The sequence below is a fragment of the Caretta caretta genome, chromosome 5 (assembly GCF_965140235.1).
Source record: "Caretta caretta isolate rCarCar2 chromosome 5, rCarCar1.hap1, whole genome shotgun sequence".
NCBI lineage: Eukaryota > Metazoa > Chordata > Testudines > Cheloniidae > Caretta > Caretta caretta.
The window spans coordinates 12,726,693-12,749,225 of record NC_134210.1 but is presented as its reverse complement, the minus strand read 5'-3'; the positions used below and the strand labels follow the sequence as shown (position 1 = coordinate 12,749,225).

The following is a 22,533-nucleotide window of genomic DNA, read 5'->3' as shown; positions in this document are numbered from 1 at the left end:
TGACAGATAGTACTGAAACTTCTAATTCATGTGCTTTTGAGATCAATATGTGCAGCTACATTGGGGATCACAAATTGTCTCCCATTTGTATTGGCTAATCACCAGTGGGTTTCTGCTCTCTTCTTTTCATTCTCAGGTAATAGACTCGGTTGGCTTCTGGATAAGTGACTTTGCAGAGTGGCAGCTTGTAGATTGCAGAGTTATTTGTAGTTAGTAGCAAAAAGAGAAGTGCTGAGAAGCAGAAAGGCCAGGTGCAGGCTGGTAATCCAATCTGGGTGGGGGAAAAAGAATGTGTTGACAGAATTTTATATCACATTTTTATTATTCCCTTTGCTTAACTCGCCAGCTTTAAGTCAGAAGCCTGAGAAGAATGTACTTTCTCAAAGAACAGTTTTGACGATTATGATGCACTTTGGGATTCCTCATCTCTCCTCCCCTATATTCCCCCCAAACACACTCATATCCCTACCCCTTGCTGGCAACACAGATAGCAATGCAAAGCCGGCAAGGTTACAAGGGAAAAAAGGGAGCAAGTTCCAGTGGGACCCTAAAAGTCTAAAATTAAATTGGTGCAAAAATGTATCTGACCAAGATTACTCTTGGGTTCTTGTGACTCTCCAACTGCATTCTTCTAAAAATGAGGACACCAGGTCCAACCATCCTTTTCCTGATGCATCCTTAATTCAGGTGTATGTAACAGAGGCATCCTATTTATACAGGCTTTCTGCTCTAAACCACTCTAGACACAATGCGTTAACAAAGAAATCAGATGGGTACATTTTAATATGTGTATATGAAATTGCTGTCTTTAAACATTCATATATTTAAAGCTACCAAACCTATTGTCTTCAAACTTGGCTTTAGTTTTGATCCCCCAAGTGAGATCTAAAAAACAAGCACAGTTTGATGGTTCTAGTTTCAACTATTTTTGAGTTATATGGGCATACATTTTATATTTTTACCATTTAAGAAAAGATATTCTTTCTCCACATTAACAATCCCCAAAAATGGCTGCAACAAACTTTAAACAAAAAATGATTGGATTGAGACAAAGCAAGGAAAAATGGGGAACAAATAAAGAAAATACCAGCCAAAAGGAGTTTATCTGGGAAAGTTATGGGCAACTGAAAAGGGAAGGGTAGAAAAAAGTTGTATCTTATTCCAGAAATGGTTGTTGGAATTCAACTATATACACAAGTACACACAGAGGATAGCGTGGTTTGAAGTTCTCTGAACTCTTACTCTCAGCAGTAGCGTCTATAATCTCACAATATACCAGACAGAATCTATACAATAAACCTCACTGGACTGCAGAATTCTTACTCCATTGCTGTCAAAACTGTCATTGCTGTAATACAAAATTTTCTGTGTTCTGATATTATGACAAAGCCAAAATTCATATAAACTTACCACAGACAGGATGTTAGCAAGGGCTGCTCCAGCATAGGCACAAAATAATGCTGTGAAAAGAACAAAGGCACAATGAAGACTATACAAGAGCAGTGGATGCGCACGCTTTTGCCAGCACGGCCACAAATGACACTAAATCTGCAGAATTCCCACTGTTATTTTGCATGCTTTGGATTTCTGCTTTCCACATCCTGTAGGATACATACCACAGGCAAGTGCCAGGAAGTGTGTCTGCCAGGTAAGAGCATAGAACATGCCTCCGATTGCAATGCTAGCAAGCACACGGTTGTAACTCCCCAAGCCAAAGTAGACCCTGTCAAATGGTGTTGCAATGGTCAGCGCTGTAAGGCAAAAGACACAGTTTATGATATCTAGCTATAGCCAAGTTTTAGCTATCAGATATTATTCTTCACAAATTCCTTGGCATCAACACAGAATTATTTTCCCATTACATCTGCACTAAAATATAACTGTGTTCTCAGTCACACCATTGCTAATATGGAGGAAACAGGCTGAAGTCAATGGCTATACTTATTCCATATTTATGATGATGTAATAAAGCCCAGAATTTGGACCAGTCCTAAAGTTCTCACTCAGGCAAAACTCTTTCTAAGCTCAATGGGTGTTCTGGCTCAAGAAAATTAACCAGTCCTGGCACAATAGTAGACAAGGCAGCAGCAGGGAAGTAAGCAGGATCTCCTAGCTGATCTCCCATGGTCCCAAGCTGCCAGGGATGCTGGGACCCCGTCAGTCTCCACCTATGTGGGCTTTCACCAGCAGGACAGTAACTCAGGGTCTTTTCCTGGGCTGGCCTTACAAGAGCTCATTGGAGATTTCTCACTGGCCTCAGCATCACCAGCAAACAGGGAAGCACAACCTCCGGAGACCAGGCCACCCTGAGACATTACCAGCTCTGATAACTTGAATTGGACGCTCATATCACCATTTGTTTGGACTAATCCATTTCCCACTGTGACTCCTCCATTCGCTTTCTTGTTTATGATTCCCCTTCTCCCACCCCTTCCTCTCCTCACTTTCCCCTGTAGGAAAACCTGCTCAGTTATTTGCATTAAATACTAGACCTGTGCAAAATGTAGCAACCATCCCAAACCAGATGAAATATGGAAAGAAAATGGCCTGAGTCTTCTGCAAAACACTTATGGGTCCAAAGCACAACACAAAACTTACTGCCATCTCTGGATGGGTACAAATTTTCCAAGATGGGCATAGTGAATGAGTCTTGGTTTCAGAACATAACTAGTGACAACTAGTCATAGAGCTACAGCAGGTCTCCTTGGTAGAACACAAAAACTTGCAACGACCAGAGCTTTTTCAGAACTCTACACTTTTGTTCCGAGTTTTGCCTTCACCATATTGGGTTTGAATAAAACCCAAAATTGAGATCCAAGCTCAAGGATTTGACTGCAAATCAAAACCATGTCCAGACCCATGCAAGCAGAAGCCACAAAGTGTTGGACAGAACTATGTAATAACTGCAGTCAAGGTACTGGTAAATGTTATAAATTACAAAAATAACCTTGAAAAAAGAAAAGGAGTACTTGTGGCACCTTAGAGACTAACCAATTTATTTGAGCATAAGCTTTCATTATGCTCAAATAAATTGGTTAGTCTCTAAGGTGCCACAAGTCCTCCTTTTCTTTTTGCGAATACAGACTAACACGGCTGTTACTCTGAAAAAAATAACCTTGGTAAGTCATGGTCATTGGTTAGTACCTGCCAGCATCCCCACTGCTGATCCGATTGCAGCATGCAAGCAAATGAGTGGAGAGGAGATGAGTAAAGCAACCAGGAAGATGCCACCAGTCCAGGGATTATCACAGCCATACACCTGACCAATGCCGACTGGAATGGATTGTAGCAGCTGCGGCATTGGTTTGAAAAGGACACATTATTATAATCAAGGCAAAATGGCAATTACTTCAGTGTCCGTTTGTTAGAAAGCAAGGAGTCAAAGTGTCAGACTGTGGCATTATAACACAAACAGGAGACACTTCACCCTAGAAAAGAGCATAAGGTGTTTCAGGCAGTACTAAGTAGCAGCTGCCCTTAGTAATTTTAAAAATAAAATAAAATGAAAACAGACTTTTTCAACTATTATATGATATCCTATTACGACATTTCATTAGTACTAGTGCATGCTACACGTTGTGAAGTAATGTACAAATAATATAAAAATAGAAAAATTAAATAAAATCTGAAATGAAATTTTGGAACAATCCCCCAAACACGAATGTTCAGAAATGAATGTCTTCATTTTTAAATAGCTTTTTTCCCTCTGGGAATGTTCATCAAAAATCAGAAACATTTTTCTAAGTGTTTTTATTTAGATGAAAAGGGCAATTTTTGTTGAAAAGATATGCTGACAAACATTTTCCAACCAGCTGTAGTGGACATATTCTGCAAAACCAGTGATAACGTACCCCATGGTCTAGTCATCAGCAACTGTAACACAGTTCCCTGGGACGATTCTTTCTGCAAACTAGTCCCACTCCTTGTGCATGGAAAAAGACCAGTTCTTGAGGAGTATCCCTATAAACATGCAGGCCACGCCAACTGACCAGTCATCCTTGCCTCAGAATGCCTCCCTATAGCTCATAACCATGGATAGCCTATAGACTGGAATCTCTTTCATTTTAAGGAACAACCAGAATTGTCACAGATAATTTTCAATGCATGCTCCTGTGATGGAACATACCCCTGTATTCACATCCTATACAGCTTTGTAATAATATCTGTACAAAATATGCCTTGTGAGGTATCATTTGAAAATGAATAACTTGCTGGTCAATAATATCATGGTGAAATGTGTGTAGCAACATTATATGTAAAGTTATTAACATTAGCTGAACTCATGACTGAAATAGGTTTGAACAGGTTTACCAGACAAGCTGGGGAGTGGATAAACCTGTTTCTCAAAGACAAAGGGCAAGCTGATGCCGCTACTCAGGTATCTTCAAAGTTGATAGGCAATCCCATGTTAAGTGACCATTCTTTGGCAAGGAAAGGGGGGCAAGAACAAAGAGATTTGCATCTTAGCAAACAACAGCATGGAATCCCTTTCACCTCCATACTCTTTGACTCCAACCTCGGAGTGGGAATGAACTTTACCTAGAGGGAAGCCCCAGGAAATTGCATCTCAAAGGGTGACTGACCAATAAAAGTGATGGGAAAAACCATCTCCAGTTATCTCTCCCTATACATCTCTCTCCTTTTGACCTAAGAAGAGAAAAGACACCGATGTTGGACTTTGGGAGCAGATGCTAGCCAATATTACTGGAAACATGTGGTATGAGATCTCACCTTGAACCAAGTCTTGTTTGTTAAGTTTAGTGCTAGGAAGTGTTTTATCTTTATTTCTCATCACCATTTCTGACTTTAGTGCCTTATACTTGTCCTTATGTAAAACCTATCTCCTTGTAGTTAAATAAATGCGTTTTATTCTTCAATTAAAACCAATCCAGTGTTGTGAATTGTTTGGGTAACTTCATTTATGGTAGCGGACTGTTGTATATTGATCCCCTTATAGGGGCTACAGAGGTAATATGTCTGGACTGTCCAGGTGATAGCTAGACAGTATAGAACACATGTTTTGGGGGGAAATCTAGGACTGTGAGTGTGCTGGGGGTCATCCGGCAAGTGGTAACCAAGGATGGTGAAAGCCAGTGTGTGACTGATATGTGGCTGGCAGGCTGAAGCAGTACACAGACACTCAGGGTGTAACCTGCATGCTGGCAGGCTGTTTGGGAGGGGCTCAGCTGGGAGCCAGAGCAGCAAAGCATTGTGAGGCACCTGAGTTTGCAGGGCAGGGGTGACACAGCCTCTTACTGGTCTGGATTGCACCCCAGAATATCATAGCTCCTTCTACAGAATGTGGGTTTCCTCCCAGGTATGTATGTTCGGTGTCCTTCTAGAATCTGGAGCATGGTGCTAGATACTGTAATAATTCCTCAGACTTTTAATTAAATAAAACTGGCAAATTTGAAAAAAAAAAATGGAAAAAATACCCAGAGTTTCATCACGCATCTACTGAGTCAGCATAGCTTTACTAACTCCTCCTAATATCTTCTGGAATCCTGGATCACAAATACACCCTGCACAGAGAAAGCCAGGGAGCATTTTTACCTGTGACTCCAGAACACTAAAGCAGACACATGCAAGAAGTGAAGGATACATGCCTGCCGATGGGAGGGGAGGGCAAAGGGCGGCTACTGCCAAGGGGCCTGGGTGATTTAAAAGGGCTCAAGGAGCCCCGGCCGCTGCTACCATGGCAGCTGGGCAGCCGGGTGTCCCCATTCCCTTTAAAATCACCTGGGTGGGCCGCAGGGCTCCTAGGCGCTTGTGTGGTGGTGACTGCTCTGTGCCCCGTGCTTTGGGGTATCCTGCGGGCCGGTGCGATTGGCCAACACGGTTGGTCCCAGAAGTGACGGATTTGTCATTTCCGCCCCAGGCCCCGCACCCCGCTAGGGATGGCCCTGGGGCCTGGAATTGTTCTTTGTGGGCCTGGAGGGATAGATGTAAAATCCTTTTCATTTAATAAGCAGAAGGCCCATGAACTTCTGAGTCTAAACCATGAAGAATGGCAAATAATGAGAGTGTTGATTCACCTTAATATAAATCAACTCAAAATTCAATCTGGTTTACTCCCCTTCAATCTGAGTCTGTAAACCCCTAGAATTCCTGCCTAGAACATTATGGCATTTACACTAAGGCCCGTTTATGCCACTTTGACAGTGGAAATTTAGTTTACTCCCAACTTTTCCATCCCTTTACATGGCCAGAGTGGTATAAAGATGCCTGAGTGTTAATGCATTTCAGGTTCTTTGTTTGTGATCATGTTTTTTCTTTCTTTTGTTTGGTTGTTCAATGACTTTTAGTTCAGAAAGGAAAATCATCAGCATCTAGTCTGACCGCCTGCACAATGCAGGCCACATAACCTCGCCCACCCAGTCCTGTAACAGGCCCCTAACCCCTGGCTGAGTGACTGAAGTCCTCAAATCATGGTTTAAAGACTTCAAGTTACAAAGAATCCACCATTTGCTCTAGTTTAAACCTGCAAGTGACCCATGCCCCAGACTGTAGAGGAAGGGAAAAAACTTCTCAGAGTCTCTGCCAAACTGACTCAGGGAAAAATTCCTTCCCGACCCCAAATATAGGGGTCAGCTTCTGGTGAAAGGTGTCCGACTGACAGTGTCTATTCAACCACAGGACAAGCACAGTTGAAGTGCAAGTTTTCCCCAAGCTGTCCCCGCAACTTGCCTTAGGTCTGGTCATGTGAGGCCCACCTCTAAGTAGAGGGAGTAGTTCAAAGTCCGTGGTCAGTCTGAATCCTTAGTCTTTCCCCTGAAACCACCAAAATTGGGCATCATGCCATTTTGGTGGAGTTTTTTGTGAAGTGGCTACTCCTCTTTTAAGAAGTGGGCAGAGATGACCGATTCATTTCAAATGAGTTGTTGGATGCTCAGGAGGTTCAGATGTTGTTAACCTGGGCTGTATTTGAGCCTGTTACCTAGAGGCAAGAGCCCTCCTATTTATCTTTTGCAAGGGTGTGGAATATTTCTCCTTTCTATAGTGGACCTTACCAGTGGCGCTTTGATCTCAGACCAGGTGATATTGGGCACTGAATGAGCGTTGTAGGGAAGAAGAGGTTGCAGTGCCCAGTGGCGGCCAAGTAAAGAGACACAGCAATATTGAAAGGCAGGGTGAGAACAGGAAGGTCCCATTTCCTGAAGACCGAACCTAAAGCACTGGAAAGAACGGGGCTGAAAAGAGAAGAATAAAAAGAAACAGTTACAGCTTGTTTATCTCAGCTGGAATGGTGAAAAATATCCCCACCATTTCAGTCCGAAGTCCCAGTGAAACTCAGAAAACTCTAATCTCCTTAGGAGACTCCAATCAGTGAATCTCTCACATCACTTTAACCGACATGAGATAAGCACTCACAGAATGCTACCTAGCACCATCTTAAGGCATGAGCCCCAGATGAGCACCTGTAACCAATGAGAATTGATGTTGCTCAGCACCACTTCAATCAGGCCGCATTAATTTGTAAAGTATTATTTGAAGTCCAAGTTTCCTTTTTATAAAAAAGATAAATAAATTAGGTTTATTCCTGGCATGTAAAGCAGTGGTGAATGAGCCACAAAATATTAGGAGATCCACAAAATATTAGGAGATCCAAAAGACTGGATGCTTAACATAACCTTGTCCAAACCTCTTGGCTCAGGAAATTGGGCAACAGATCTCACAAGAACATGATTTCTTGGGAGATTTCCAGACCTCCTGGTTTCCAGTCTAGATGAATATATCATACAAACAGTCTTTCTGGTGGCACATTGATAATTCATCTCCCAGACCTGACTGGAATCAATAAATCTAAAAGCATGTGGAAAGTCTAGGCGAGTCAGATACCCCACTGATGGAAATTAGTGTGTCTCTATTGGCTTCAGAGCTATGCCAATTTATACCAGCTGAGGACTGAGCACAGTCAACTTCTGCTCTCAGTTACACCTGTGCAAATCCACTGAAGTTAGCAGAGAGCTCAACGTAGCCCGTATTTTAAAAAAGAGTTAACAGGTGAGTTTGGGTTTTAGAGGGATTTTCAGTTGGTGCTGATTTTAACCAAAAACATTTGGCATTTCTAATGCAATATCCTATGTCCCCTTTTGTGGCTATGATCAACAGGAAAACTGTGTAATAATCCTTATTTAATCTCAGATCAAGGCGTTTCTCTTAAAAGGATTTCAGTTATCAGAGCAATGTGCAGAAGACTCCTTTGCAAGAACGAGTAGAAAAAGAGGTCAGCGCTTCTGTGAATCCCCCCCACCGCCATTTTCTTTGTTGAAATGCCACATTTCTAATGTTTCTCCATAGCTCTATAATGGATTGAAAAGTAGGACAGCGTTTTCACAGAACATGTTGCTCTTTTGTAAACTGAACTTCAAAGTTTTGACAAAAATGTCGCTGAAATGTCAAGTTTTAAAATCTTTCAAATAGCTTTGTGGCGGACACAGCAACCCAGTAGCTTTGGGGACCTTTGTATTACATTTATGAATGGCTTCTGTTCCATTGTATGGGTCTGGGAGGCAGGGGGGAAAGGGTTACCACGGCTCCTCCAGAAACTAAACGCGGTGGGGGAAGATTAAGGTGGGTTGCTGAAACAGTGAACAACTCCAGGGGCACAGGCGCCGGCTTCCTCCAGGCATGCTCAACCCCCTGCTGAGCCCCAGACCCCTCCCCCCACCTGCCTACTTCCCCCAAGCCCCTACCTCTGCCCTGCCTCGTCCTGCTCTTAACCCTTGGATAGGGAGGTGGTAGGAAGGCAGCAGGGGTGATGAAGGGAGCGGTAAGCCCAGGGGAGGCAGTGGGTGCCAGGGGCAATAACTGGGGTGGTGAGCTCAGGGATGGAGCCCTGAGACTGGGGAATGGAGCCCGCCACTGCTCAGCCCATGGCCGGAGCCCAGCGCCGCGCAGCCAGAGACTTCTGCTCGCCACCCCAGGGCTGAAGCTCGAAGCCTGAGTCCCACCATCCCCAGGAAGGTGGGGAACTCAGTCTGGTTGTCTGCTCCTCCAGTGTTAGTGGCTCCAGAGGGGGGCAGGGTCCAACTCTTCCTTGTGGCTCAGGGGAGGGGGCGCTGCTTTGTACCCTCCCCCCACAATCACTGCCCAGGAGGCTGTGTGGCCACAAGAAAAGCCTCTGGTGGCCGCATGCAGCCATGGTGGCCGCACTTAAGAAACGCTACAACATTCTGCAAAATGTTCTGGGTTTCAAGAGATTGGTACAATGAGACCTTCATTTATGAAGTCTATAGAAATAAAATTGTAAGATGAGCACAAGGCAACACAGATTTACGTCTTATTAAGACAAGCCATTAAAAATGCAAAACTTGAATTAATTTTGATTAAAACATTTATATTAAAATTGATTCTGTAACACGATTAAAAGCCACAATTAAAAGCTAAATTTAATTTTAAAGAATACATTGCTTGGAATCAAGTGTACTCACATGGGTTAATTTTGTAGAGTATTAGTTAAAGACCTAAGAAAGGCAGGATCAAATTCAGTCCTGTGCAAATCCACTGAGTCAGATTTAGTGATGCAAGTGAGCATAGTTTTACTGGTGGGTATGATTGTACCAGCAGTGAATTTGATCCACTGACCTCATGCATTTGCACAGGTTGTAAGTTGGGGAAGCATTTTGCCCATTTGCTATAATCAATTGTATAGGTTCACTAAAAACCATTTAAATTTCAGGGCAAAGGACGCCAAAGCTCACCACAAGCTATGCACATATAGGAATGACTCCTCAAACAAACAAACAAACAAACAAACAAACAAACAAACAAACAAACAAGTGCTTCCGCCTCTGAGGTGCAATGCAGAAGTTGTTTAACAGCCCACAGCAAAATGGCACAGTTTAGGACAGAAAGTGGTGAATATCAGAATTGAAACTGTAGGGTGGGATTTAACAGAAAGAATCTGAAACTAAGTGCTTGAAGTGTTTGCAAAACTCCTGTTAGTATCAATAAGTGTTCATTGAGAGCCATATAGGAAAAGAAGAACTAGAAATGTTTAGCTTGGGCTACAGAAAATAAAACCAGTGTGACTTACCAAGCCATGGATGTAACAACAACTGGCAGTAGAAGCCACCAATAATAGTCTTCTTTGTCAGAGAACACAGCCATGAGCAGTCCCACCAGGACCCCATCGTAGCCGAACAGTCCTGCTGCTATGGCCGATCTGTGGGAGAAAGACAATTGACTTGAAATGGTTACTAGAAAGCAATTGGCCCTAAAGGCCCTGTATACACTAGAGCCGCATCCCAGTGAATCACTCTTTCTTGCACTGAAATGCAATTTCCAGAAGTCCTACATCTGGCAAAGTGACAACACTGAGCTGATGAACAATGTGACCATTCACACAAGTAAGTAGCTGGGGTTAGCACAATTGGTGCCATAGCAATGGTGTTGCTTGGTACCCCATGTTCAGAGGGCAGCTGAAAGTTTGTGGGTTACCCAGCACATTTCTAATAACCCACAGACACTGCATTGTAACAGCAACAGAAAATCTGAACGTAAAAGAAATCTGTTCTAGATTGCACATAACCAGAAAGCTACCCCTCCTTGCTCACTAAACTACTTGAGGCCCCAAACCACAGTCACGCTCCTCATTGATTATTTTACCTGAATATTGGGGCCACAATTCTTCCCTCATGCAACTGCAACCAAAACCTATGGAGAGAAAGGCTGGTCCAGTTGCTCAGGTGCTGGCCCGAGATTGGAGAGACCCAGGTTTTATCCCGTTTTACCCCAAACTTCCTGTGTGAGCTCAGGCAAATCACTTAGTGTCTCTGTGCCTCAGTTCCCTTTCTGTAAAAATGGGCATAATGGCACTGCCCTACCTCAGGCAGGTGTTGTGAGGATAAATACATTAAAGACTGTGATGTGCTCAGGTACAATAGCTGAGGGGAGCACTCGACTGCCAAGATAAAATACCTATAACTGCTCAAATAACACGTCCATCCACTAGCTCTCAAACTGCTTTTATACACTTAACCTCACAACCCTATCATGATGTTTGTTATCAGCTCCATTTACCAGACAAGAGAATGGAGATGCAAAGTGAAAGTGACTTGCCACATAGCAAGACAGTGACAGAGCCAGGATTAGAACTTGAGGTGTTTTATAGTGCTTTTAGTGTACTAGACTGTACCTTTCCTGGATTAGAGATTATAGGCCATTCAGTGCAATAACCGTGGTTTATGTAATGCGAGCAAAAGTTTTAACTCACTGTTCAGCATCACCAAAGAACGGATCTGCTCAAACCTGGGCCTTACACACCACTAATGGATAGCACAATATTTTTTAAAGTTCAGTTGCCAATTTATTTAAAAATTCCAAATGTAAAGGCCAAACCTACCTGTCCTGGCTCAGAATAAGTGCCGTTAATGTTGAGACAACAGTTCCTGAACAGCCTGTGAGCGTCCACCAAGGATTCTGGATCAACAGTCCGGCTAGAATAAGCAGCCCACTGAGTGGGTTGTTGACAAACATCACCTGGGATATTCCCCGCAGGACCCAGTCAATAAACTGAACAACTAGAGGTTTATCTGAAAGAGATCAAATAAAAATTCTGGGAATAAGACATCATTCCAGCATGGCTTTCTTGAAACACACTTAGCTTTGCAGTGTCTGCCTCCATTCTGTTGCCATCAATGTATCAACAAGACTGTAAAACTCATCTCTGATTTATTGGTGCCTGGACATATTTTGCATCTGGCACATGAAAAAGCTAACTGAGATGTATTGCAGTTGGTAGAGTTCACCACTATCAAGCACTTGGCCAGATTACTAAAGAAGAGTTTATGAAAGTCACAACTAGTCTTTCTTGCAGGGCAGCCAGCATAAGGATTCCACTATAAATTTAATGAGAAAACTAAACTACCGCTGTGTGTAACTCTGCTGCTGAATGGGCTTTAGGCAAGGCTGAAAACAGTGTGTAGATGGATGAGGAAATGTCAGGGAACAGCCCTTTCACCATAGAAAAATGCAGACACAGAATGCTGAGGTGCAGGTTTCATAGGACAGATCGTTAAGGGTATTTAGGCACCTAAAGAACAGATGCCTAGCGGGAGTTTCCAGGAGTGTCTAAGCATCTACCTCCCATTGAAATCAATGGAAGTTAGGCACCTAGATACTGCTGAAAACCCCACTATCCCATAACATGTCATTAGGTGCCTAAATATTATTAAAAATTTGTCCCTTCATGGCAAGACATAAGTACATCAGCACAAGCAGTACTGAACTAAATCTTTGTTGCTGACACTTCTGTCCAACTACAAGTTGGCCCACACAATCCTTCAGTTCCACATTTTTAGAATAAGAAGCCTGAGGGCCAAACACAATGATATTTACATTGCTCTGCACAAGCGTGCAAGGAGCTCACAGAAAATGCCAACTCAATGTCTATGCAACTGCAGTGACTATTGTACGAAGAGGGTGAGATTAGTTAATTTATCTTATCCTTTTATCTACAACCAAACCATTGAAAAAATGCCACAAAGCCTTCAAGTTGTTCATGCATCTACTATATGCAACTTCATATTCCTATTAATGCTACCCTTGACGTCTACTTCTGTCCTCCATGGTATTCTATACCCACTGGTTGTGTTTTGTCCCTATATGGACGGTAAGCTACTTGAGACAGGGGCTGCTTTTTATTTTACGTTTGTGTAACCCCCACACCTCCTGGGTGTGGTGTTCTGTCCCATCTAGTGGCACCGAGACCACTTAGAGAGAGAGAGAATGAGTCTGCTTAACAGCCAGTTGGCTTTTAGCTCATGCTGTAGAGGCTCACGCACTAAGCTCCAGAGGTCCCCGGTTTGATCCAGGCCACCAGCGACCAGGGTCTGTCGGCGTTACATTTGCACAGCACTCATCACAATTATTATTGTTTATTAATAACTGGTATTGCAGTAGCAAATAGCAGCTCCCAGTTCGGAATCAGGGCCCCATTGTTCTAGGTGCTGTAGCCACTCGTTAACATGAAAAGACAGTCCCTGTTCCAAAGAGCTTACAATCTAAATTGGTTTCCCAATCCTGATGAGTGCTTCTTATAATAACAGTATTAACACATGGCTGTTTAGGTGTCTAAGTGGCCTTTTGCATGTGCAAATGCCCAATATGTGTGGGCAGTCATGGTAATGGCAAGATGACACATTAAACTTTCCTTTCTGAAAATTAAGTGGCTTAGCCAAAAAAAATGTACACCCCAAATTCTGGGACACGCTAGTGTTTGCATATGCAAACAGCCTCCAAGTACACAAATCAGGGAGTTAGATAGATTAATGCCTAATATACGCACCCAGAAAATGTTAACATTGCTGTTGGTGTAATGAGCTAGTTGTTATTTATTACCCATGGTGCTTTTCAGATAATCAAAGGCTGTACCTTTCAGCCAGTCTCCACACTATTTCTTTTCTCCTGTTAGATATCCAAGGGTTTTTCAGATTCTTATTTTGCCACTTTCCACTGGTCTCTGGTCTCTTGTGCTCTTTTCATTGTACATCTTCCTTTCTCCATTATTATCGATTCTAACAATCTCACTGTCTTCCATATCTTAAGGAATCGAGGAAAGGGAACAATGGATCACAACTCTCAAACTGGTCTCAGATGTTATTTGCTTTCAATCTCCTAACTTGTGCACCAGCAAATTTCTTCTGTACTTAGGGAAAGACTATAATACTCTTTTTCATAATGAGTAGTGACTTACCCCTTCAGAAACCCCACTGAAGTCAATGAGACCACTGGTGGAGTAAGGTGCTACCCAACATGAATATGGGTGTGGCAATCTGGCCCTTACAGAAGGGAAGGGACAGACTGGCTGGATGAATTCATGTTCCTTGGTAGATGGGCACATACATCACTTACTGTGATGCCTGGACCTTAAAGAGTTGGGAGGTTTGGTTCAGAACAATCCCTTGAGATGTTTAAATGTGACTGAAATTTTGAGTTCTTTTTGCTCCACTTCCTCCTTGCTAATGCACCCTGCATCCCACCTCTGCACCCCAAGTCAATCCTTTCCTTCCCTTCACTCTCAGTTCTCTCCACTTATCATTGGTAATGATTTTCAGTAAGTTCTCAGGCACGGCAATGCCTCTGCTTGTGTAACCCACCGATAGGGGTGTGTTACAGGCCCCCCTCTGTGCGTGATCCACAGAGATTTAGAGTCTGTTCCAGCCCCAGCTAAAGATCTTTAGCTCAAGCTGTAGCAGCTCCTGCATTTAGCTCTGGAAGTCCCCAGTGTATCACCTAATGTGATGGCTGTCACACTAGTTTAAATGCTCATGTGTAGATTGATTCCCTTTAGAGACAGGTTTCAGAGGAAAAGCCGTGTTAGTCTGTATTTGCAAAAAGAAAAGGAGTAATTGTGGCACCTTAGAGACTAACCAATTTATTTGAGCATGAGCTCACGAAAGCTCATGCTCAAATAAATTGGTTAGTCTCTAAGGTGCCACAAGTACTCCTTTTCCTTTAGAGACAGGAGCTCCAGAATGTGGTGACTCCCTTCCCAGGGAGCTGGCTCATTAGAAGTGGTCACACCTGATGAGCTCCAGAGAGGGATTTCATCAAGATATAAAGGCTTGCTGCAGGTTGGTAAGAGAGGAAATGTATCACAATGAATTATGAAGCTAGCTCTTGTTTCCAAACTTCTTTATCCATCCTTAAACTCATGCCCCACGACTCCAAGAGAAGAACTTAAATGTTTAACTGTTAAAGGCAGAACATTGTTAAAGTTAACAGAGCCAATTCATTCTGAATTTTTGAAGAGTTTGAAGTGGAAATCCCTTCCCCTAGTTCTCAAGGCTCAAACGTAAACATTTGCTGTGGACGGAAACCTCACACCAAATGGAGATTCAGCTACTAATATCAGACTCAAAGGCAAAGGCATTTGGAATCTAGGATGAAAAGGAGTTAAGCTAGTTCTGAAAAGTATGTATTTAAATAGTTATTTTGCATCTATTTTCCCATAACAGCATGAGTTAAGACCGAAAGGCCTAGGCTGGATTTTCATTGGACTGGTCACAATATCAAGAACATTGCTTGACTGACAGTAAGAGTGGATGGAAGAATGCAAGGTTTTTTTTTCGTTTTGTTTTGTTTATTTGGAAGCACAAGCGGAGCTCCAATAGTTCCCTGTTTGGAGAAGAGAAGTGCAGGCTACATCTTAAATTGACCCCTCACTGCTAACCAGAGTAATAACATCACTGAAGCTGGGCAATGTTTTTCTGATTTGCTGTGCATGCATGTCGTTTTGCTGTGCTATCCCTGCACAATATACAGCAATTTGGTACCTTCTGCGTGTTTCGTGTGGCTGTGAAGGGAGAACATATGAAAAACAGAGATTGCACAAGATAGGAGGATGGCCAGGCACAGTGATATCCAAAGGGCCTTCAAGAGTGATCCTACTGGTCCAGTTAGACCACTCTGCATTTTTCTGGGCAGTGATACCACTTCCCATAGTTTTAGGAGGAGGACTGGTGAAAGGTGCCACCTCTACCTTAACAGTACTGGAGACAGATGTCCACTATTTATCCAGAGAATGCGTTTGATAGGAGAGCAGCATCAGCCATTGTGTCTCAGATCTAGCTTGGTGTGGCAGACTCTGTCTAGAGGGCAGAGAGAACTTCAGTCTCCACAGTGCATGCAAACCCTGGTCTCTCTGCTGACACTGCCAACCAGAATTGTAAAGAGTGCCATCTGAGAAGATTATTGTACTTTTTAAAGGTAGATCTGTCCCCACTAAGAAATGGACTTCCATCCCTATAGTGGATTTCACATAGACCATCAATCTGCCAGCAGGTGGGAATGACTTTAGGGCACTTTTCAGACATTCTTGGAGGCAAGAACTATATACCCCAAAACCTGTTTCCATCACCTTCGCCTGGACTTATTTCACCCCCAGATGAAGACTGAATGGAAGCTGTGCATACCTGTTCTTCCAGCAGATCCCAAAGAATCACACTTGGAGGGAGATCTTGGTGTGTGCCGGGAAGGCGTGGTACTTATACTCAGTGATGGTGGAGCTTAATGCCAACCGGGGAAGTGTTTGTGAAGAGAAAACTACTGGCGGCATCACAAATAGCGCTCAGAGAACATCTGTTCATCCTTCCTGTCATGTCACAAGTGATATAAGCCATGGATAAGGAAGAGGGAAACAGGCACAGCAGCACGTCATGTAATAGGCAGGCAAAGTGCAGGCTTAATTGCAGGCAGGGTCACAGGATTGTTAATTTCCTAATTTTGTCTGTAAAGCATCACACATCAAAATGCCTGTATGTGCAATAATGCTCATACATCTGTTAGTGGAATATACATTGCACTGCATGTAACATGCCTCCAGAATTATCCTTACCTTTGCATACAATCATATTGGATATATGGGAGCTAAAACCTGTGCAAGAAATGTGTGCAAAGACAGTCCCACAGAGTGGAATTCACGCATTGGTTTGGCTAGTGTGAGGCCCTCTGTGCTGCACATGTGGGACTCCTAAAAGGCTATGACGAGAGTGACAAACTGGGTCTAAGCTGGCACATCTTTTCTGTATAAACCTAAGACTGGTCTGACCCAGAATGGCCAATGGTCCATCTAACCCAGTACCCTGTCATCTGACAGTGGCCAATGTCACATGCATCAGACGGAAAGAGCAGAACAGGGCAATTTATCAAGTGACCCGTCCCCTGTTGTCCAGTCCCAGCTTTTGGCAGACAGAGGTTTCGGGACACCCAGAGCATGGGGTTGCATCTCTGACCATCTTGGCTAATAGCCAATGTTGGACCTATCCTCCATGAACTTATCTAATTCTTTTTTGAATCCTCTTACACTTTTGGCCTTCACAACATCCCCTGGCAATGAGTTCCATAGGTTACCGGTACATTGTGTGAAGAAGTACCTTCTTTTGTTTGTCTAAACCTGCTGCCTATTAATTTAATCTGGTGACCCCTAGTTCTTGTGTTATGTGAAGGTGTAAATAACGCTTCCTTATTCACTTCCTCCATATCATTCGAGATTTTATAGAACACTATCCTATTTCCCCTTAATCATCTCTTTTTCCAAGGTGAACAGTCCCAGTCTTTTTAATCTCTCCTCACATGGAAGCTGTTCCATACACTAATCTGTACCATTAAGGATGGGAATATGGCTGGCCAAACGAAGAGGCACTGTCCATCCATTTTCACAGACCTTGGCAAACTTTGCACAGGGGGTGCATAAGAAGCTGGTACACTAACTCATATGCATTTACATAGCACATTTTGCTCAAGAATCTCAAAGCTCTTCACTAGAACCTGGCAACATTTTTCATCTGAAACTTTTTTTTGGTGAAAAATGCAGATTTGGGAACACCAAAATGTTTTGCTAATTTATGTCAGTTTTGACAAATTGTTCATTTCGAAAAGCCACACAAAGAGTTGTTAAAAAAATCTAATGACACATTTTGAATTTCAGTTTGAAATGGCTTTTTCATTTCAAATTTCCTTTAATTCAATATTTTTGAAAAATGAGTAAAACATTAAAAATGGTCAAAATTGAAACAACATTTTATGAAAATGAAATGTTTTATTGGATTCAAAATGAAAATTTTGTAGACTTTTATTTGCCAATATTTTCATTTTTGGTTGGACCTGAAATCATTTTTTTTTAACTTTTCAAAATTGCTAATGAACCAGAAAACCCATTATTCACCCAGCTCTACTCTTCATCCCCATTCACTATTAAAGCCTGTTGTGATAATTGGGCCTACACATTTAATCTAATTGTGAGCTCAACTGTAAAAAGCATCTGAAAGTTCATAAAATGTCACAAAACCCCATAACCAATGTTGATGGGAAAAGATTTGAAAGGAGACAGAAAAACTGAATTAGTCTAGGTATATTTGGTGGACAAAATAATGAGGGGATGGGCTATTCTACCCACCATTTTCTTTGTGGATCCTTAAGGAAAGAGACTTGGGGGCAGGAGGGGATTGGTCCTGCTTTGAGCAGGAGGTTGGACTAGATGACCTCCTGAGGTCCCTTCCAACCCTGATCTTCTATGATTCTATGATCTCCCTTTACAGAAACCATGTTGACTTTTGCACAACAATTTATGTTCATCTATGTGTCTGAAAATTTTATTCTTTACTATTGTTTCAACTAATTTGCCTGGTACTGATGTTAGACTTACCGGTCTGTAATTGCCAGAATCACCTCTAGAGCCCTTCTTAAATATTGGCGTTACATTGGATATCTTCCAGTCATTGGGTACAGTAGCTGATTTAAAGGACAGGTTACAAACCATAGTTAATAGTTCTGCAATTTCATATTTGAGGTCTTTCAGCACTCTTGGGTGAATACCATCTGGTCCCGGTGACTTGTTACTGTTAAGTTTCTCAATTAATTCCAAAACCTCCTTGAGTGACACTTCAATCTGTGACAATTCCTCAGATTTGTCACCTACAAAAGACGGCTCAGGTTTGGGAATTTCCCTAACATCCTCAGCTGTGAAGATTGAAGCAAAGAATTAATTTAGTTTCTCTGCGATGACTTTATCGTCTTTAAGTGCTCCTTTTGTATCTCGATCATCCAGGGACCCCACTAGCTGTTTAGCAGGCTTCCTGCTTCTGATGTACTTAAAAAACATTTTATTACCTTTTGAGTTTTTGGCTAGCTGTTCTTCAAACTCCTTTTTGGCTTTTCTTATTACATTTCTACATTTAATTTGGCAGTGTTTATGCTCCTTTCTATTTACCTCATTAGGATTTGACTTCCACTTTTTAAAAGATGCCTTTTTATCTCTCACTGCTTCTTTTACGTGGTTGTTAAGCCATGGTAGCTCTTTTTTAGTTCTTTTACTGTGTTTTTTAATTTGGGGTATACATTTAAGTTGAGCCTCTATTATGGTGTCTTTGAAAAGTGTCCATGCAGCTTGCAGGGATTTCACTCTAGTCACTGTACCTTTTAATTTCTGTTTAACTAACCTCCTCATTTTTGCAAAGTTCCCCTTTCTGAAATTAAATGCCACAGTGTTGGGCTGTTGAGGTGTTCTTCCCACCACAGGATCTTAAATGTTATTATATTATGGTCACTATTTCCAAGTGGTCCTGTTATAGTTACCTCTTGGACCAGATCCTGCGCTCAACTCAGGACTAGATCGAGAGTTGTCTCTCTCTTGTGGGTCCCTGTACAAGCTGCTCCAAGAAGCAGTCATTTAAAGTATCGAGAAATTTTGTCTCTCCATTTCGTTCTGAGGTGACATGTACCCAGTCAATATGGGGATAATTGAAACCCCACACTATTATTGAGTTCTTTATAATCTCCCTTAGCATTTCATCGTCACTATCACTGTCCTGGTCAGGTGGTCGATAATAGATCCCTACTGTTATATTCTTATTAGAGCATGGAATTACCATCCACAGAGATTCTATGGAACATGTGGATTCACTTAAGATTTTTATTTCATTTGATTCTACATTTTCTTTCACATATAGTGCCACTCCCCCACCCCACGACCTGTTCTGTCCTTCCAATATATTTTGTACCCCGGAATGATTGTGTCCCATTGATTGTCCTCACGCCACTAGGTTTCTGTGATGCCTGTTATATCAATATCCTCCTTTAACACGAGGCACTCTGGTTCACCCATCTTATTATTTAGACTTCTAGCATTTGTGTACAAGCACTTTAAAAAACTTGTCACTGTTTATTTGTCTGTCCTTTTCTGATGTGTCAGATTCTTTATGTGAATGTTTCTCTTCTGATCTGGCCCATACTTTATTCTTGTCCATCCTTTCCTCCTGACTAAACCCTAGAGAACCTTTCTCACTAGACTCTCCTGTAAGAGAAGTCTCTGTCCGATCCACGTGCACCTCTGCAGCAATTGGCTTTCCCCCATCTCTTAGTTTAAAAAATGCTCTGCAACCTTTTAATGCTAAGTGCCAGCAGCCTGGATCCACTTTGGTTTAGATGGAGCCCATTCTTCCTGTATAGGCTCCCCCATCCCAAAAAAGTTTCCCCAGTTCCTAATAAATCTAAACCCCTCCTCTCTACACCATCGTCTCATCCATGCATTGAGACTCTGAAGCTCTGCCTGCCCACCTGGCCCTGCACGTGGAACTGGAAGCATTTCTGAGAATGCCATCATAGAGGTCTTGGATTTCAGTCTCTTTCCTAGCAGCCTAAATTTGGCCTCCAGGACGTCTCTCCTACCCTTCTCTATGTCACTGGTACCTACATGTAGCATGACCACTGGCTCCTCCCCAGCACTACACATAAGTCTATCTAGATGCCTCGAGAGATCCGCAGCCTTCGCACCAGGCAGGCAAGTCACCATATGGTTCTCCCGGTCATCACAAACAAGTGAGCTATAGCTCATGAAAGCTTATGCTAAAATAAATTGGTTAGTCTCTAAGGTGCCACAAGTACTCCTTTTCTTTTTGCGAATACAGACTAACACGGCTGCTACTCTGAAATGAGCTATCTATGTTTCAAATGACTGAATTTCCCATTACTAACATCTGCCTTTTCCTAATGACTGGAGTTCCCTCCCCCGGAGTGGTAACCTCAGTGCGAGAGGATACCCCAACATCATCTGGAAGGAGGGTCCCAACTATGGGAAGGTTTCCCTCTGCTCCAGTTGACTTCTTCTCTGGGCCTTTCATCCTCCTTAACAGCACAGGGGATGTCTGACCAGAGGTGGGACAAATCTACAGTGTCCTGGAAAGCCTCATCAACATACCTCTCTGCCTCCCTTAGCTCCTCCAGTTCCACCACTGTGGTCTCCAAAGCCCATACACGGTCTCTGAGGGCCGGGAGCTCCTTGTACCGAATGCACACATATGCCACCCACCCACAAGGCAGGTAATCATACATGCTACATCGAGTGCAATAAACAGGATAGCCCCCACTCTGCTGCTGGGCTTCTGCCTGCATTCTCGCCTACAGCTACCTAGGTTAATGATAGGATTTTTGTTTAAATCAAGAAGTTTTGATTATAGTTTAAAGGTTTTAAAGAATGGCAAGTGTACCTCGCCCCCTTTCCACACTCCCCCTCAAAACTCCCTGGTAGCGGTCCCTGGTCGCAAAGCTCCCTGGTCGCTTGCTCACTGCTTTATAAATCCTTGGCCTTCTTGATAGCCCTGCCCCCTGACTAAGGCTCAGCCAATGAACAGAGGCTTCTAGATTTCAAACCTTGTTTAGAAGCTCACAGCTTCCAGCTGCCGGCCACAGCACACGGTCCTACAAACAAACAAACAAACAAACAGACAGACACAAGCTCAGCACACAGCAAGTAACCCCCAAACACAAACACATACTACAGACAGCCACTTACCCCCAGGGTCCCGTATTTGCTCCTCCTTCACCCGGAGAACTCCCTCTCGAAACTCCCTGTCAGGACTCAGACGCTGCTGGAGAAAGGGATATTGAATGGGGAGGGGAAATAGTAAATGATAAAAATATTTGTGGGTCTGCATCTCCTAATAATAGGACCCAGGAATGTAAATAGCATCTGAATATCAGCCTATTTATCCACCTCTAGGAAAATGCCAGTGTTCAATGTGGTACTGGAAGTTTATTGCAAAGGTCTGTCTCTGATGCTCTAGCTCCCTCTCGTGACAGCTTGCAAACAAAGCATCAGGATTGTGTGTAACTTAATTACCTTCATTTGGCCTGGGGCTTGATGTAAGCACCATAATTAAATAATTGTAGAACTTGTTAAAAAAAACAAAACAATGTTCAATTTGCAGAAAGGCTAATCCACCTGCCTCAGCAGCCCTTCAAGGTAAATGAAGATCAAGCAGATTATAAAATGAGCAGTATGATGTGGAAGAAGGAGCAGGCAGGTGAGTAGCAGGAACAGCCAAATCCTATTCCTGCTGTACAACGACTCTCTGCCTTGAAGAGTTTAAGGCTTTATTCCCACTTCCAGCCAAAGTCCACTTAGTACAAGACACGGGAGTGGAAGGAGGGACTGTCTCTCTGTAATCTCAGGTTTGGGATTGAGTCAATCCTCAATACAAATTAGAGCATCCTCAACTATTGTAAGCTGCTGTTGGCTGTTTATGGACCCAATAGCCAGGACAGTCTGACAGCCAAAAACAGCTGTCAAGTAGTGACAGACCCCTTTTCTCCAGACACATCCTCCACTTATCCCCTGTGCTGAGGGAATGTGTTGGTGGCAAGATCTGCTGTGTTTACATCCCGGAACAGTGTAAAGGGGCCAAATCCCAATGAAGACTCAGTCTCTTTTCGTCTAGAGGAGCAGTTCTCAACTGGTGGTCCGTGGCCCTCTGGGGGTCTGTGAGCCCTTTCAGGGGGGCCATGGGCCCCCAAGACTGAAACCCCAAGCCCCGGCTTCCCCTGCAGGGCTGAAGCCAGGAGCAGCATGGGGCTGAAGCCCCATCCCTAGTGCTCCCACCCAGGCTGAAGGTGGGAGCAGTGACGGGCTGAAACCCCAAGCTCCCTCCCACCCTTCCACTGAAGCCGGGAGCAGCAGGGCTGAAGCCCTGAGCCCATTGGCAGAGTTGAGGGGGCATGAGGGTGTTGCCCCACCAAACTGCAGTGCCTTAC

General features: G+C 43.1%; 2 protein-coding genes across 9 annotated transcripts in view; one reads left to right on the top strand and one right to left on the bottom strand.

The window, feature by feature from the left end:
• The window catches only part of LOC125636878 (uncharacterized), a 234,487-nt gene that overhangs the window by 33,506 nt on the left and 178,448 nt on the right, over positions 1-22,533 (top strand). The window lies entirely within an intron of this gene.
• SLC14A1 (solute carrier family 14 member 1 (Kidd blood group)) lies at positions 3-21,202 on the bottom strand. Its single transcript, XM_048850659.2, is given in 11 exon segments — positions 3-271; positions 1,411-1,460; positions 1,617-1,751; positions 3,145-3,292; positions 7,011-7,048; positions 7,051-7,190; positions 10,040-10,168; positions 11,348-11,537; positions 13,378-13,545; positions 15,921-16,099; positions 21,154-21,202. Coding segments are annotated over 9 exon segments (1,173 nt in total). The 5' UTR covers positions 13,544-13,545; positions 15,921-16,099; positions 21,154-21,202; the 3' UTR covers positions 3-94.